Raw genomic sequence first — 18,417 nt, 5'->3', positions numbered from 1 at the left:
CTGTGCATAAACCTTAGAGTATGATAATATTATATGTCATATTTTCTCTGAAAAAAAAAAATCTGTCTCATTCAAATCATAGATGAATGGATTAATCAGGATTACACCATGAAGGATAACATAGTCTGACCTGTACCCTCCTTATTTATTGCATCACCTAGAATGTGTGCAGTGTATGAAGCATAATTTAAAAAGTAGAAGTACCAGCTCACAATTTCAGGTAAGTTATAAGAGATGTGAGATACATACTTTTTAAAATTGGAGGACAGAAGTCAGTGGTAACACATTTTTTCAAGTATCATCAATTTTTTTTTTCTTCTTTACTTTTGGGACAGACTAAGCTCACATTATTCACACTGGAAGCTTCTCTCATCCCTTTTTTTCTGCTAGTTATCCCTATCCTGCAACAGCTGAACAGTGATTAAAAGACTAAAACACCACTGACAGCTGTGGAGAGATACAGCTTCAAGTATTTCTAAGAGCAGAACACAGACTCATCTGATCTCTACTTCTCCATTTGAACTTACAGTGAATTTGAGGTCAATTTTTTGCTTTAAAGATAGAAGATGAAAAGTATTCTAAAAAAATTGGAGCCCAAATGTTTCATACTGAATTCCTAAACTCATCAGGTACTTCTGTGTACTTCTGTCTACACCTTTTCCTTGCCTCAGTTCCACATCTTTAAACTTGGAAAAATACCATCTTCCCATCTCCTGCAGCTGTGAAAATTACTTGAGCACAACAAAAAACTTCCACTAGTGGGGGCAGGGGGAGGGAATCCCTTTGTTTTCCAAGTGGGACATAACAGAGAAAACATGGAGCCTCCTACTGAAAGAGGGCCAAAATGTAACACTAGGTAAACGCTCCTTCAGTGCTCATGAGGTGCTCCATACAGAATGGAGGATGGAAAAATAACATGGAATCATGTAATTAAAAGGCCACATGAGAATCTCACAGATACAATAAATTACAACCAAAACCAATGTCTTTCTAATAACACAAACACAAGCAGAGCAGCATTACAGCACAGAAGTTTGTTTAAATACAAGTTTAACCAGCTGTCATCACCTCAATTACCTTAGAACCCAAGTGCCTATAATGTAGACGCTTGTTAAAGCTGCTCAATTTTGAAGTTCGCATTAAAGGAAATAAAAAATAAGATAACACAGAACAAGAGAGATTCAATTCTAGAACAGATGTTGATGTACTACATCACTAATTATTTTTAAAATCTTTGCTTAATATATTAAGACTACCATGAATAATTAGGGACTGTGTGCACTTTTAAAATGCGTTTTCAAGATGCTTGTAAATTACATGTCAGACATCTGACTAAAAAAATTATCTGCTTTATATGTGGAAGACAGGTAATAAGCACATTATAACTTCTCTTTTTTGAATAAATTATTACTGACAATGGGAACCTGTTATCAAACTGCGTATGAGTGAGACCTCTCCAGTCAAATAGTCCAAACCCACATTAGCTATGAGGAATTACATGTTGTAATTTCCATAAGGTCACACACTCTCTGTGAGAACCTCTCTTATGAGGTTTAGAATTGCACCTTTAGGTAACCTGCTCTGTACACCAAATGGTATTAAAAGAAAAGATGAATCTAATTAACTTAAAAATTACTGCTTCCCTTGTCACTAGCATAGCAAATATTTTTCAGTCAAAGCAAGTATGCACTGCATTCCTTTTATCACTTGCTACAAACTTTTCTTTTAACTCCAGACGGATTTCACTACTTTAGTTCATGCTGTTGTTATTTTCAGGCTGGCTGTATCACACAGCTGCAAAATAAAACAACTGCAGTTTGTGCACAAGTGGTTATTTCTCAACAGCAGACTACTATCTCTGTGCCTCCTGACCTCAACTAGCTAGCAATTGATTTATGGTTCAGGTTTAAGGTGCTGATTTTGGCTTATACAGTCATAAGTAGTCTTTGGGTAATTTAGAGGTCTCTAGTAGAAGAACTCTGATGAACCTTGCTGCAGTAATTTTAGAAATTATCCTCCCCCTTGTCCTCCTGTAAAACACACTGTTCAAACTCCAGCTCAGACAGCAATGCACCTGTCTAGCACTTGCTAAGCAAGTTTTCCTTAGAATTTGGATTTGACTTGGGTTTTGATTCTATTTTTTTTTTTAGCAATAAAATTGAAAAAAAGTGTGACTAATTTCAACCCCGAATTCAGTCTCCACATATTTTTAAAGCAAAACATGATAAAGCAAATGAAAGATTCACAGTTCTTCTGAGGCATTAATAACTATCACCTTTCTGCTCATAAATGTGAGGGTTGTAACATTCAAGAAGTGCAATGTTAAGGGCTTCTGTTTTCTGTTCAAGGAAAATAAAATCCAATACCTCATAATTAGGAATATCTAGTGCAGAGCATTCCTGGAGCTTTACAGAATTATTTGAATATTGGCAAGACAACAGCCTGAGATATAAAACTTGTACTGTAGTAAGTGATCCTATTTTAAATTGATTTTATCAACCACTGATTACAGATTTAAACCAATGCCTCCCACAACTGTTTTTTTAATTCTGGGTTAAAAAATCATTGTAAAAGGAGTTTCCCCTCTATTTCTTTCACTGATACTTCTGTTCTGCACAGAACATTTAAACAGTCATAGGCACAGTCAGTAGCTGATTCACTCATTTCCTGAAGAAAAACCTAACTGCATTCTAGGCCTCAACTCTGTGAAAATTTAATAAAATTTAATAAAATTATTAAGTACACATCCTCAAAATAGTTCAATGACTAAGTCACTGTGCTAGGAAATAGGAAATCAATCTCCCCTTCAGATGAAGACAGTGAACACAGACTTTCCACAACCTCAGCAAGTGCTTTAACCACCAAGATACTATTAATAATTTATTATTAAATTGTCCTTCAAACACATCAGGAGCAGAAATCTTCTTGAGATTCTGTACACCCAGCAGACAATCACTGCACAAGAATAGCCTTAGCCTGCTTGATTGCCATAGGACAGCAGTTACAGGGACTCTACCCATTTCTGATCACCAAAGAAACTGTGCTGGTTCTCCTCAAGATAACCTGTTGAAACTTCAGCTGAACAAAATATTATGGAACTCAACAAACCAGAAGGGAATTGCCAGGATGAGATGGCATTCACCTTGCAAAAGAACTCCATGGCAAAGCAAGGATGAACTGAACTAGTAGCTGTGAGCAACCTGATATCTGAGAACTTCCCTGACACCTGCAAGAGTATGGAGTGACAAAAGCCGTGATATTTTTGGGGGTTTTTAAGTTGGTTTTTTTTGGTGTGGGTTTTTTTTGGTGTTTTGGGTTTGTTTTTTTTTTGAGCTGGTTGTTATGCTTTATTTTTAAAAATAGGTTCCATATAACTAAGGTCTGTAACATCAGTGCCTGCACTAGGCAAATACACACTGTAACAATGGATGAAATGAGCTGACACGTGAACACCTGTGTCATGCTGGGGAACAGACAGAATGGTTTCTGGAAGAACAATTTTTGCATTATGCATCTCTTAGAAATCTTGTTAATGGTAGCTGCACATGAATATGGAAGACCCTATAATACTGAGGAAAAAACATTCTAGAAATCTAAGCAACCCCAGGGTAGGAGCAAAGATCCTTACATCCAGAGATAATTGGTTTAAAGGCAGGAGATGGTGGGTAGAACTGATCAGCTCATACGGCAGAAGACAGACATCACTGGAGGCTCATGTTCCCTGGGCCACAGTGACTACTGAGGAACAACCCAGAAAGAGAGATGACAAAAGTCCACAAGCACTCGCATTATTTAGTATACGAAAGTACTTAGAAGTGTAAGCTAATCAAGGCTACCCTGTCTTTTTTTTGTCTCCTTACAAAGCAATTCGGTCACTTTATCTACCTAACACTGAAGATGACACACCAGCACCTCCCACATTCAGTTGTTCTGCAGCTCATCAGGATACAGCTGAGCAGCTCTTTTGGCGTAGCCAAGAGTTCAGTTAAGGCCTTGGAAACATGAGAAGCAAAGTGGTTCTTCCACAATAGCCAAAATAATCACACTGCTACCAAGGAGCATAAGGAATTGTTTCCACTGCATGAAACAGGGCTGAGTTTTCTTTCACAATCCAGGGCCACAGATACGTAGGACAGCACCCCTTTACCATTTGCAAATCTTCCACTGTAATCAACTAGACATTGTATTGAGAAAAAAATCTTTACTGATACACAGAGAGGTGTAGAGAAAAGGCTTCCTTGCTTCTTTTGACTTCCTATTTTTATGACCTGTGCTACCTATGCTCTCTCAACACATTAAGTTCAACATCAGCCCAGAGTTTATCTATCAACACAGAGCTGTCCAGCTACTGATCAGTAGGCATCAGAAGTGGGAGACTTCCACACAGACACTGCAGCATCCTTCCCTTATTTCTAGAAGACCCACTCAAATCCTTCAGCACACTGCCTGGGGGTTACTGTCTGAGCCCAGAAACACTGCTCTGCTGATAAAATCATGTTGGGACAACACTGTACAGGTGTTTCTTCTAGCCAGCCTTCTCACAGGACTGTTACAAACTCTTCATGTCTTAGAGCCAGCCAGCTGTGTAATGATCGCTGCATTGTCTGACTGCCATCTAAAATCATGCTTACATGTAAAAACACCTGTCAAATACGAGGTAATGGATCACTTATGGAATTACCTATAAGCATGAAAGGTATGTTACAATACATCCCAAACACTCCCATACTGTCATTGTCAGGAACTGTGTGTGTATAAGCAACATAACACACTGAAAGGAGCAAAATCACATGCAAGTACCACACCACAACTGTTGCACCTCTATGAAGAAAAATCTACAACATTTTCTCCCAGTGTAGGCGTGTACTTGCACTTTGGTAAAACATGTTCTTTTAAAACATTAAAAAGCCCTGTGCCAATATTTATCTGAGCTTTGGCACAGTTTATTCCTGTTCAGCTTCAATGAAAAATAATTTGTCAGATTGAAATTCAATTGCAATAAAGTATAAACTCATGTCCTGCATCAACTTAATCAAATCAGTTCTGAGTTCCATTGCTAATGAGGATCAGCACTCTCAGTTTTCATATCAGTTCTGAAAAAGACAGGAAACCATGACTGTGACAAAATGATGTTGAAATTGCTAAAAAAAACCTCAAAAAAACCCCAAAATTTGAATTTGAATCTTGGAATACTTCCCCAACCATATACCCATCTCATCATTTGGACCAACTTAGTTCCAGGTAGCACAGGGCCTGAATGTAAGCTCCAAGAGCAAGTGAGGGGTTTTTATCCTCCTTTTCCTCCAACAGGTTACCACGTGTAGGCATTGGTTTGTTAGTGTGAGTTTTTTGTTTTAACTTTCATTACGTCTTTTGAAGGATCAAGTCTTTCCATCTGAAAACGTGGCAAAATACAACAAACATCTGAAAGGAATTACCAGGGATTTGAGGAAAAATATGAAGCCTATTTTAAGAAAACAACAATTTAAGCTATGCATTGTTAAAAGTAAGCCTGTCAGCTGCTCATTTGCTCCAGAGCTGCAGAGGTTGTCTGAAAAAAAGCACTGCTTTCACATTATAAATGAGAGCACAAATCAGAAGAAACATTCACTAACGAGCAAACGGCATTTACTGGGCAGCGGCAATTGCAGTGCAGCAACACAATTCTTTTCCCTTTGATTAGGAACATCATACTACAACCGACCTGGGGAAAAATTTAGGGGCTGTGTCCTTAAACACAAGCTTGGACTTCTCACTCTTTCAAGTCCTGGACATTTACAAAACAGTGAGCGAAAAAAAGGAAATTTGTTGACCAGATGTGGATGAAGGAATGCACTGTAACCCACCCCAGGGTTTGATTCTCAAGAACTACAGATCCTTTCTCATCTTGCAGCAAGGAAAACAGATCATTTTTTTACCCTTCATCCTCAGTGGTACCCCAACAGGGAAAAGACAGCACTTTGAAAGCACATTCTAACGTTTAGTTTAATGTTAGCTTATTCAATAGTGCGTTAAGCACTTCTGTTACTTTCCTCCTTTATTTTTTGTTTCTAAATTGAGGGGTGTAAAAATACAGCCAGAAAAGGCACTTCAGTGAACACAGACCTATTGTTGCATTTTTCCTAGCAACCCATTCATAACTACTATACCTCTCTATACATGTATGATTTTTGACTTAGTCTCCAAGATGTTCTGAGCTGCCTTTCCATTACATACCATTTGTAATGAATTGAGAGTTTCCTCTTTTTTGTGTTATTCATTTAATATGAATTTAGCTCATTTTAGCAAAACTTTCATTTTGCTGATGTCTTTTTAAAATAAATATACTGTCCTGGTATATTTTCTACACTTTATTTGCATGAGACTTATTGTATTCAGTTGCTCTATCAGTATTGCTAACCACAATAACGGGTTGTAATATCCTCTCCAAGTTCTCTCCAGGCTGCAAACACTTTGGGGGAATGTGCTATTTTTCTTTTTCTTGACTACAATTATGCATTCAATAATTCTTCTATCAAGTAGTATAGAGGGTCTTCGTTAGCTACACTTTGCATTCTCACTGCGCCTTCTCATGCTGTACTGGCAAAGGCTGCAGATAAAATAACTAGGATGGCTAAATAAAGAAAAAGTAGCATTTAATTACAAAGGAAGTATCTATAAAGAACTCTATTATAACTCTAAAACATCTCTCAGGAATATATTTGATGACACAGAATTTTACACCTTATAGCAAACAAATGTTAAAACATCCACCTCAGCTCTTTCTAAGCACCAGATTCCAGAGGCTAGCAGGAACCAACAGGCATGCCTGGATGCTTGATGAGATGCCAGCTGAGCTCCCCCATTATTGTCTGGAAAGCAGCAGAATATTTTAAAGGCCCTACCTCTTAAGAGGAGAGTCCATTTACAGTTACATCAAGCAGAATGCAAGTTACCCCCAGGGTTATCTCAAACCTGTGAAAACTTGCAACTCCCACACAATTTATGCCAGAGAGCACTCAGCTTTTATTTATATGGTCCTCACCCTTCTCCTTTTCTACAACAACAGAAACAACTCTTGGCAAGACCCCAGCAGGGAAGGAGTCCCACAAGAACAAGAAATGGCTGTTTGAAGCCATTGGAGATCACATTTATGGACACTCTACTTCAAGAGAAAATTGCCATAAATTAACTCCCATTGTTTTTCATCTAGACAGTGAAATATTATCTGTCCAACTCTCTATTACAGTGAAATAATTTCCAGACACACTGTTCCAATGGATAAAAAGTTCTAAAACAACCATAACTATTATGCATAAATAAGGCACATAAATAAATCGCATTTCAGTTTCCTTATTTGTACTTCAAGGAATGAGAGGAGACAGCAAAATTTTCCCATAAAGTCAGCAATCTAATTTCCTAATTTATATAATCTGCATTTCTTAATCCACAATTCACATAATAGAATACATAACAGTAAATACTCAGATTATATATTACTAATCTTAAACATAGCACCATATACAAAATGAAGGAAAAAAGAGAAATCTGTTTGCAAGAGTATCTGACCCCCAATCACCACAAAGTCACTGAGTGGCAGCCAAAAACACTGAGCCTGGCAAATGGGTTTCTCTGCAACTGTAACAGTACTGAGCTTGGTATGTGAACAGCAGACTTCCACTTTGTCAGGCAAACAACGTAATCTACCTTATACAAGAAGGTACATTTACAACATTTAATACATTTCCATATTTGACAAAAATATTTGCTTCAAAGTCAGTCTTCCAAAAAGTGATCAAAAAATAAGCATATGCCTCACTAATCCTTTAAAACTAGTCTGAAGCAGCCCTTCTGCCCTATTAATGCAGAAAGTAGGCATAGGGAGATTACACCAAAAATTTTTCCAGCTTTACCTCCAATACTGCTAAAGTTTATTACCTTAGCCCCTATCAGACCATCAATGATTTATATATTTCTTCACTTCCTGAAGAGAACTGTCTACCTGTCCATATCCACGGCCTCAAGGGATTACCAGAACTCCACTGTCAAGGCAAACCTAAGACTGGAACTTCAAGCCAAAGAGCTACTCATGTCATATATTATATACTCCAAACCAACACTTAAACCATTCACCCCTAACTAGCAGAGAACTACTATTTGATTATTTAACAGTTATTCCAATAAATCATGAACGAAAAATAAACACTGAAGTTAATTCTTCTGGAAATGTGGCACACTGCACCAAGATGAACTGTCTATCTCAATATATCAAAGTGGTACCACCTAAAGATCACAAAAAAAAACCATCCAGTAGATTTGATGCAAAATACTTTCTAAAATACTAGCCAGACCCTTCAATTTTTCTCCATAAATATAAGCTCATCAGAGGCTTAAATCAGAGGCCAACTCGGAGAACTCATCTCCTGTCAAGAAGTTGCTCTCTCTCATTTCTCAGGCAGAAGTGAGAGACTGTTCATTTATGTCACTCCACACCTTTCCTCACCTGTTTCTGTATGACTTATACCCCAAAACCCTGGCACACTTCCATCACCTGCCTGGATTTATTGAAGCTACTTAGATCTCAGATCCCATACAGTAGGCACAAGGCAGGCATTTGAGGAGAAGAGCAGGGAAATTAAGCCACTACAACACCTTCTAATCCTCAGTTTCACCTGAAACTCATCAGCTGTAGCCATCCCAGTGACCTCAACACCAGCAATGTCTGTTCACTGGCAACAGAGATAGATCATGATCAATTAGTGTAAATCTGGCCATGTTCATACCAGCAACCAAAACGGGGTGGCTGCATTTCAGCTTTTTTTCAGAACAGTCCTTGGCCTCAGCCAGCTTCAGTGAATGTAGACCAAAATCACTACAGAAACCATTCCAATAATTTAACAGTATAGTAACTGTCAGTTACCCCAAGACAGTAACCAACCTCCCAGGATGAGAAACCTTCCCATTCTACATGGAAATATTGTCAGCATCATCTTAATTCTCAGCACACAGCGCTCACCTAGTGGTCTCCTACAGACCACTTGGGTATTCAGTTCACCATTGCAAAAATAAAAAGTGAAACTATTGAATATTTTCAAAATTCATTTCTAATAAATAAAAAAGTCTGAAAGGTAACACACAACTATAACTTAATGTTGCCACCTGATACAATCACAGGGCTGTGCTTTGAGCCATCCGGATACAGTTACTATTAAGTTTTATTGTTTACACACACACACAAAAAACCCTACGAATTCCTTGAGTTTCTAATGATTGTTCAGGGAACTGCAAGTTTTATTATCATCCAAAGGTACTCTCAGTGAATCCACCTTAATGTAGCTGCTCCCTTACAAATACACATGGCTCCATACGTGCACTCTTGGATGCAAGTAAAAACAGCCATTCTCTGCCAGTCAAAACAGCGCGGGAATAAAGGCTATTGAAGAACTAAGACCAAGTACCAAACCCTCTGACACTCCTGAACGCAATATATTTAAAGCCTGACGGACAAGCAGATTCCATAGGAGAAGAGAAATTTAGGGAGAATCTCCCCTCAGCACAGAGAACGGGAATGTACAAGAAGAGAAACAGCGCCATCTACTGACAGCACCGGGGTACTCATAAATGACAGCTCCTGATGAATGGACAGTTTCTCCATGCAAGTCATAATCTAAAGGTACAGAAAATGTTCCACGAACCAAGCTGTGGCACAGAAACGTGGCATTACGTAAGTTTTTTAATAGCACCATTTATTTGACAAACTTGGAAGTTTAACTCTGAGCACCACAAGAGCTGTAAACGATGACCAGGAGTTAGCCAGTCCCTCTACTTCTTCAAGGCTTTGCCCTCTGCCATCCATGTCCAAACTGATTGCCTGATACTAAGCTATTTCCAGTGAAGTATATTTGTATCCCCTTGCTACACAGCCTATTCCAGTATGCATCTCTGCTTTCATAAAATGTTGCTAGCACTCAAACCAAACATTCTCTTGACATTTAAGGTCTGTATTTTTAATCCTGCTAAAACTGCACTCCTCAACAGCCCTTCACACAACTGACTGCGACTTCTTCCCAGCCTCATCAGTCGTTCCCCATTATTACAATTTACAGACTATCATTCTTCCCTCTTCTTGAGACCCACTCCAGTTTGTCCATGTCATTATCTAAAAACAAGCCACAAAACTGGATACAATAGTTCAGCTTGGCCTTTCTGATCAAAGACAGAAAATTTGTTTATTTATCCTATGTGCAGTAACAGGTTATGAAGCTCATAAAGCCCAGCTACGGTTCATATCTAGAAAACCTACTACTGTTTTCAAGACTGTACCACTTATTTCCCAATGAAAAAGAAGTATTAGACTCCTACTCTTGAAAAGTTAATATTTACTATTACTTACTCCCTATCTTTGCATGCTTAGCCAAAGCAACTTTTTTTTGGACACTCCCCTCAAGCCACAAACATTTCTATCCTCATGCTTCTCTAAGTCTTTAAGGTACCCTAGATGAGTCATTTAGGATAAAATGTTTACAGTCATGATGACTGGGGAAAAAAAAAAAACAAACCAAGAAAAAAAAAGGAGTCTTCCCCAAAATACATTTCATCTAAGCCAAAGCTAAAAATGGTGTCACCTATAAGCTTTTAAACGTTAAAACCTGTACAGGTTTTTAACTTGGATATTATAGGTAAGAATGCATTTTCAATGCCTTGCATTCACTTTGTCTACGAAAGAGTCATTTTAATCTTTCCAAGAACTTGTATTATTTTCAGATGTGCTTCTAAAGAAAACGAATCAACTTCCTGTCCTTAATACTAATCCCTCTCAATGAAGTAAGAACCTTATCAAATAAAAGTAATCCTAAGTCAAGAGCAATCATATTTTTTTCAAGTTTCATCAAAACTTGCAGGCTTCCAGAAAGGACTGACAGGGATTTTCAATACAAGAAAATGCACCACTGTAAGTACATCAGTACATTTTTCTTTCGTTTAGCGATTTCAGATGGACTTCTTGGGTTGATTACCTACAATCTTTGAATCCAACTTAAGTTTAAAACATGTTCCAAATGCCATAGATTAAAATCAAAACATTTCCTTTGCACTTCTGAAAACTAAGAATTTACTCCTCCTGCTCCGTTTTCAGAAGGTAACCTACAAAATTTGGTAAGAACACTACCCTCTGTCTGCCACTTGCGTCTTCTGCCAAAAGGGTTAAATGCCCACAACCCACCTGCAGCTTCATAGCAGTTTTTAGATAACAGGCACTCCATTACTACAAAAATCTCCCACATTGAAGATCCACTAAAATCTAACAACAAAATAAGCACCTGAGTGCTTATTACTGACTTTAGTTCTTACAATGACTGTCTCTGAACTGGTTATACTTTGCCACTGAGTTTCCAGTATATTACAGACAATTTTTCATTATTAAAAGTAAAATCTGATGTCCATCTTCCCAAAACTAGACAGAATTTCACTTTTACAGCAGTAATGCATTATATATATAGGATATAAATCTCACCACTATCGTTTCTTATGTTAGTCACCTTACTCACACATTACACAGCTAATACAAACAGGTCTGTATTTGGCAGTACACTGTGTTGTGTTACATTTTGATTAAAAACATTTCAGGTCCTAAAAGCATCAAGAATCACCTTAAGCATAATTCATATAAGCTTAATTCCTGCTTGTTTATTCAAGGTTCCACAATATTGACCAATGGAGAAAAACATATTTTTCCCAGAAGCAGCAAAGCAAAACAGCCTTGTGAAATCTCAGCAAGCCCTCCACTCACTTCAGTGGAACACCAGCCTCTCTCCCTGACTTCACAGGCAAACCTATCCTCTTTCAAGCCAGGACAAAAAAAACCAAGAGCATGAGTAATTTCAAACAAGGCACTTGCCTAGCAACTGTAATTTGGCTATTTAGGTGTGGTAATTGGACAAAAAGTGAGGTGAAAGAAAGCAGAACATGAGAAACAAACTGGTTGGTTGTTTTTCACAATCAGCTGTGTCAGGTTGAAGCATTTACAAGGAAAAGCTGCAATTAGTGACAGGACAAAGACCACTGGTGATGACATTCTGGGTAGAAGGTGCTCAATACTGTGCAGCCTTACAGGTTTTGTAAGAGATAAGCTAATGCTGCTTTGCATCCTTACTGAAAGGACTCAGTATTAAAAGCACCGATGATAGTATTTAGAGATGAAAATTCTTGGTAGACTTCATTAATATATACAAAGACAATAAAATAATAGGGATAGATGAATATGGCACTTAAGAACATGGTTTAGACGCAGACTTGGCAGTGCTGGATTAACACCCGGACTCGGTCTTAAAGCTCTTTTCAAACCTAAACAATTGTGTGATTTTCTTACGTATTGGAGAAAATCAGGCATTGTAAAGACAGAGTCAAAGCAAAAGGCTAGGAGTAAAGTTTGACTCAAGCATTAACTTGCCTCACACCATCAGTGCCAGCACGTCATATTGATTTTCTGTGTGCAAACTGATCACAAAGTTCACGCTTTATGACTGAACATTCACACACAGGCTGCTCTTGGCCAGAGCCAGGCGCAGAGCGCGGTACCTCATGTGCAGGATGCCGATGAGGGTGGCGGCGAGGTCGGAGGACATCCTGCCCATGATGCAGCAGCGGCTGAGGCAGGCGAGCAGGCTGGCGGGCAGGCAGGGCAGGAAGTACACGAGCTGCACCAGGCGCCGCTGCGCCTCGGCCGGCAGCAGCACCAGCGTGCCCTCGAGCGGATCTGCAGCACACAACGCACGGTCAGCACGAGCCCAGACACCCCGCCTGCACTGACCAACGACCTCAGCTACTGGCTGACATGAGGACATTATAACCAACATCAACGAGGGGGGGAAAAAGGACAAAAAAAAAAGGCAGTACTAGCCTAGAACGTAGGAGGCCGAGAGGGGAACCTTAACTCTCTTTACAACTACCTGAAAGGAGGTTGCTGCCAGGTGAGGGTCAGTCAGCCTCTTCTTCCAGGTAACAAGTGACAGGATGAGAGGAAATGGTTTAAAGTTTTGCCAGGGGAGGTTTGGATTGGATATTAGAAAAACTTCTTCACTAAAAGGATGGTCAGGCATTGGACTAGCTGTCCAGAGAAGTGCTAGTATTACCATCCCTTGAAGTGTTCAAACACAAGTGGCACTTGGGGACACGGTTTAGTGGTGGACTTGGCAGAGCAGGGATACTGCTTGGACTCTATGATCTTAGAGGTCTTTTTCAACCTAAATGATTCTGTGATTCTCTGACACACAAAAACTGAAGCTTCCAGTCTAACTAGTTGCTAACTTGAACTAAAGATCTCAAATCTTTATACTATCCTTTAGTAAATGGCACACATAGTTCATTTTAACCTTTATTATAGGGGACCAAACCAATCTGCAACCCTGCCCCCCACCCAGTCTTTACGTTCACCTAGGAAACAACAGGATTTTCCACCTATAGCAACCTGCCAGCCAGGTGAGGGACAAAATTCCTTGTGCAGTAGTGTAAAAGTCTTACCGTATATTCGAGCAGCAGTGGCTTGTAAACTTTGCAACAATTCCTTGTTTGAACGAGAAGCAGCAGAATGAATGATATCAATGAGCTGATTGGAAAGCTCAGGGTTCCTCAAGCCAAGCAGAGCCAGTTGCTGAGGTAAGCCAGCCAACCAACGAGATAAAACTTTACTTCGACTTCTAAAGAAAGAGGGAAAAATCAGTTGGAGGGGGAAAAAAAAAGCAAAACAACAAAAAACCACAAAAATATCTGTTCCCATTCTTGAGTAAGTTGCTTTTATTTCTCCTTTCTGGCTCAAACTGAAACAACTGTATGGACTAATTCTATCTTTCATAGGCTAAAATTTCTATGTCACTCAGGCTTTTCAAATCAAGTACCATTTATAAACCAACCAAAAGCATTTCATCAGCTTACTACCAAAGTGATGATCACAAGAAAAAAAACTGCCAAGTGTAAACCAAGAAGTTCAAAGTAGGTCTCTGAAGATGTCAACAAGAGTAGCATGATGATGATACAGATTATTTCACTCTCAAAGACCTGTCAACCAAAACCTTTTCAAGGAAATTAAGTACCCATGACACAAGAGAGAAGGGCCTTGCAAAGAGATGAACTGTTCAACAGTAGGAAAAGCCTGGAGAACAGACAACTGAAGTGGGTGAGTTGGAGGTGGGCTCAGAGATCTCAAATCACTTGACATGGAAATAGTGGATGGGAATAAAACATTTGATTCATCTTCCCACAGATGGGAACAGATGCTAGTATCAAATGAAGCTAGAAGGAGCCAGGATTAAACAAGCAAAAGTAAGTTGGGTCTTGACATAGCTGAGCTTTGTCACTCCTTGCCAGAGGATGCTGCAGTTGCTCTTGATTTAGACTGGTCCAAGCAATTATGAGCAAAGCTCATGATACAGACATCCACTGAGTGATAAACACACAGAAGCTCTGCACACTGAGGAAGAAGAGGCTTCAAATGATTGGAAGCTTAGAGTATTATGTAAAAGTAATTCTTGTCTTCTTCCTATAGCATCTCACATAGGTCAGTGCTGAAGGCAGACTGTGAGGCTGAATAGCCTTTTCAGACCCTCACCAGTATATAAATGCATATGTGCACACACACACAGACTATATATGCATAAATACACACAATGACCACACGTATGTGTGCAGTGATTAGGTGAAGATAACCAAAGACAAGATAACCAAAACATCAAGATGAAACTTAATTCTGAACCGTATAATAAATCAGTCAAGTTTTCTTTTTTCCACAAGGCAGCAAGCAACAGGCCAAAAGCTCTTACTTTATCCTTGAATCAGACATACCTAAAAATAAACTAATTCATTAAAAAGTTCTGGAAAAATGCTCCAATGTAAATTCTGTTTCTCTTAGACTATTTTTGAGAAGCTTCTGAGAAAAAAAAAAAAAAAGAAGAATGAGGAGAACAGTCAGAGGAGGGCTGAAGGAGCTATGACGTCAAACTGAATAGAACAACATGAATGTCATCCAGGAGCTACCGAACAGTCCACATTTTGAAGAAATTAAAAAAACCCCACTTGTTTCTAAAAGAAACAAATGGATCAGTGTAGTACACAAATATTGTGTTGTCTTCAAATGTCTTGTCAGACGTAAGTGTAGTCATACTTTTTTGCAAAGAATTTTTGAGATTTCATTCTTATGTTACTAAAAATGTCACAGATCCATGTAGAAGACTAAGAGGAACAGCAGGAAAACTACTGCTATTTGTGATGCCTAAAGATAGAAAGTTAAAGCTTTCCAGATAGTCATATGATCACATGAAACTGAATGAGGTTCTCCAGACTTTCAGGTAAGTACAGAGAACAGCGGTTATATAACCTCAGGGAAACTAGTCAGTATGAAAAAGGTCTCTTTTTCACTCTGTGTGAAAAGAGGAAGAAAATGGGATATTCCCAAGCATTTTTTCCTTTTCTTCATATTCCCTACACTTTTTATAATGTTCAGAGCATAGCATTAGATTATTTCTGGCTGTAGATCTAATTACATGTACTCAGGCATTACCACAACAGAAGATGTAACAAAGCAAAGGAGCTGTAGAAGGGAACAATTTTTCCAAAGCTTGACTACATTAGTGGATGCCAGGACTTCTGAGAGACCTGAGGTTTGATTTTTTTTAGTGGCAGAAACAGATCACGTCCCCCAGAAAGCCAACTGTGTCTCAGGCTGCATCAAAAGCAGTGTGGGCAGAAGGTCAAGGGAGAGGATTCTGCTCCTCTACCCTGCTCTGGTGAGACCCCACCTGAAGCGCTGCATCCAGCTCTGGGTCCCCAGAAATAAGAAGGACATCAACCTGTTGGAGCAAGCCCAAGGAGGCCATGAAGATCATCAGAGGTCTGGAGCACCTCTTCTATGAAGACAGGCTGAGAGAGCTGCTGCTGCTCAGCCTGGAGAACAAAAGGTCTCCCCAAAGCGTTAGAGCTACCTTACAGTACCTGAAGGGGACCTGCAGTTCCCAAACGAGCCAGGATTGATGCAGCCTGATTTGTGTTTAAGGTTTTTGCGGTGCTGGAACTAGATGACTTGACTGAAAAATACTTTCTGGAAAAGTTAAGATTTAGAGATAATCTGGACACATCTGATGAATGAAAAACTGTTGTAACAGCATTACATAGAGAGAATAATCTCCTCTTACTACATCTGAAGAAAGTCAGATATCTAAGAGCTGCCCATGATCTAATAGACACCCCATGATGAACCAGGAGCCCAGAAGGACAGTTTCTTAAACCTAGTCTCTTTAGAGGCACACCCCTAAAACAACAGAATCTTTTTTTTTGAATAAAGTAAGTCAGAGAGGCTACACAGCCACTATCAGAACACCAAAAGGCACTAAGTGCTCATGACCTCAGGCTGGAAAAAAAAAGCTCATGACCTCAGGCTGAAATAATGGAAATGCTCCATGGCTATAGCTTCACAACCTTGACACATCCACTGACTGCCACACAGCCAGTAACAATAAGCTTGTAGCAGTGTACTTCAAGCTAAAATTTACGTCATTAAGATCTATCTAGTACTTATGCTAAGACAGACAACTAAGCTGATACATCTTCATCTCACAGGGAACACAAACTAAGTTTCAGTGAGAAAATAAATTCAGAATTAAGTTTTATGACATCTATATATAAATTCAGTATTCTCACTCCTGATACCAATGTACTATTTTGAAATGAGAAAGAATAAGCCGCCCTTTTTTTTTTTTACCTGATTCTTTGTGTTCTCAAATCTTCTTTTTGGTAAACTCTGCTAAAAAATTTCAAAAGCAATGTACGGACTGGAAAGAGCAGATTCCTTTGCTGGTATAGCATATATACTGCTTTTATCAAGGGTTCCGTTGCTACTGGAAAAAAAAAAAAAAGTAGTAATACTTCTTAATCTTCGGATTTTATACATGAACACACACACACACACACACACACAGAGCTACAATCTTTACCTTCAATTGTCTACATTGAATTCCACAAGGAAGTACCAAAATGTTTTAAAGTAACTACTGGACTAACTTCTAAACCATTGAAACAACCCTTTCTTGCGTAGCTTATGAAAGAGCCAGATAGAAGAATAGCAACAACATGCAAGTGAAAACTTCAGAACTTCCTAAAGACAAGACAGTGCACGGGTTGTGAGGTAGCTGAGAACAAATAAATTCCTGGTTTCCACAGTGTTCTTCCAATCCTTTCCCCCTAGTAACCTCAGACCAATCTTTACTCATTTACTTCTGCTCCCCAAAACCCCACTGTCACAGTGCCTTCAGTTCTCTCTGTGCTATCCCTTTCTCCCTGCCACACACACGAACCTCACCAGCTCTCCCTGTCTCTGAACCAGCTGGCTCCAAGTTACACTTGCTAATTAACCAGAAAATAAGTACCTCAAGAGGCTGCTGGCAAGACACTGCAAGGAGAATTGCTAACTCCCCTGCAACCTTTCCTTCTCTGAAGCTCTCATCAACCATGTGTTATCACCAGACTTAAAATAACGTAAGAAAGCTCTGTCACTGTGATGAAATTGGCTAAAACCAGCCAGCAAACACAGAACTTACTGTAACAGACTGAGAAACAGACCAAACATTTTCTTTGGAAACCAGACTAAAACACTGGATGGAAAAATTAACAAAGCATGGAAAAATACCTGAATTCAGAGAAGACAAGCCTGGAAAGAATAGGAAAGCATCTGAAAACTTAAGCAATACATGAAGGGTATGAGACTTGATTCAGTTTGTCTCAGAAGAGCTTGTGGTCCCAAGGAATTCAATCCAATTAAGGCATACTTAAGTAGCAGCAATCACTTCATTATCTTCATAAACCAAAGCTGAGAAACGTCTGTCTTTTCATCCAGGTACACAGATCAGCCTTAGCAAGTTACATGTACAAAACCAGATAAGGTATTGTGTTCCTCACGGGACAGAGCAGCTGCTTCTGCCCACAGAGACCAACAAGAATGCTCCATTCTAAAAATTATTCTGGATCCAATCAGGGCCCAGTCTTTGTCTGTAAAACTCTTACTCACCTTCAATATATGGGGATTCTTACTAAAAAGCACATTACAAAAATCACCTGAAATGGCACGGTCACGTGCATGATGCAGGAGTCATTCAGAAGCTGAAATCTAACATTTTTCAACAGAAAAATAAAATCCATTCTAATATTCCATGTAACTAAGATATATATTATTACATTATTTTCAATGCATCAGGAGCATAAACTTACTCAATTCACATATTCTTCAGGTGAAGATTCACCTCAGACAGCATTTTTTAATCAGAACGCTGGCTTATTCTTAATTGAATAACAATTACATCTTTATCTAGTTTATAGCTAATTGACAAACTCAACTGAAAAAATATGAAAATAAATAAATATTCTAAGTAACTAGAATTCTCACTTACTTCCCAATAA

The 18,417-nt window shown here is 38.9% G+C and overlaps 1 protein-coding gene across 4 annotated transcripts in view; it reads right to left on the bottom strand.

Moving 5' to 3' along the window:
* The window catches only part of TEX10 (testis expressed 10), a 55,814-nt gene that overhangs the window by 20,649 nt on the left and 16,748 nt on the right, over positions 1 to 18,417 (bottom strand). For 3 of the 4 annotated variants that reach the window (XM_048289185.1, XM_048289186.1, XM_048289187.1), the window contains 3 exons: positions 16,727 to 16,862; positions 13,498 to 13,673; positions 12,556 to 12,733 (listed from right to left, as the gene is read on the bottom strand). In XM_048289185.1, coding sequence (XP_048145142.1) covers positions 12,556 to 12,733; positions 13,498 to 13,673; positions 16,727 to 16,862 — 490 coding nt within the window. The remainder of the gene's footprint in view (positions 1 to 12,555; positions 12,734 to 13,497; positions 13,674 to 16,726; positions 16,863 to 18,417) is intronic. The other variant, XM_048289189.1, reaches the window with a different exon arrangement.

This window comes from Corvus hawaiiensis, chromosome 30, assembly GCF_020740725.1.
Source record: "Corvus hawaiiensis isolate bCorHaw1 chromosome 30, bCorHaw1.pri.cur, whole genome shotgun sequence".
NCBI lineage: Eukaryota > Metazoa > Chordata > Aves > Passeriformes > Corvidae > Corvus > Corvus hawaiiensis.
Note: the sequence above shows the minus strand (reverse complement) of the source record. Positions and strands in the feature narration are given on the sequence as shown.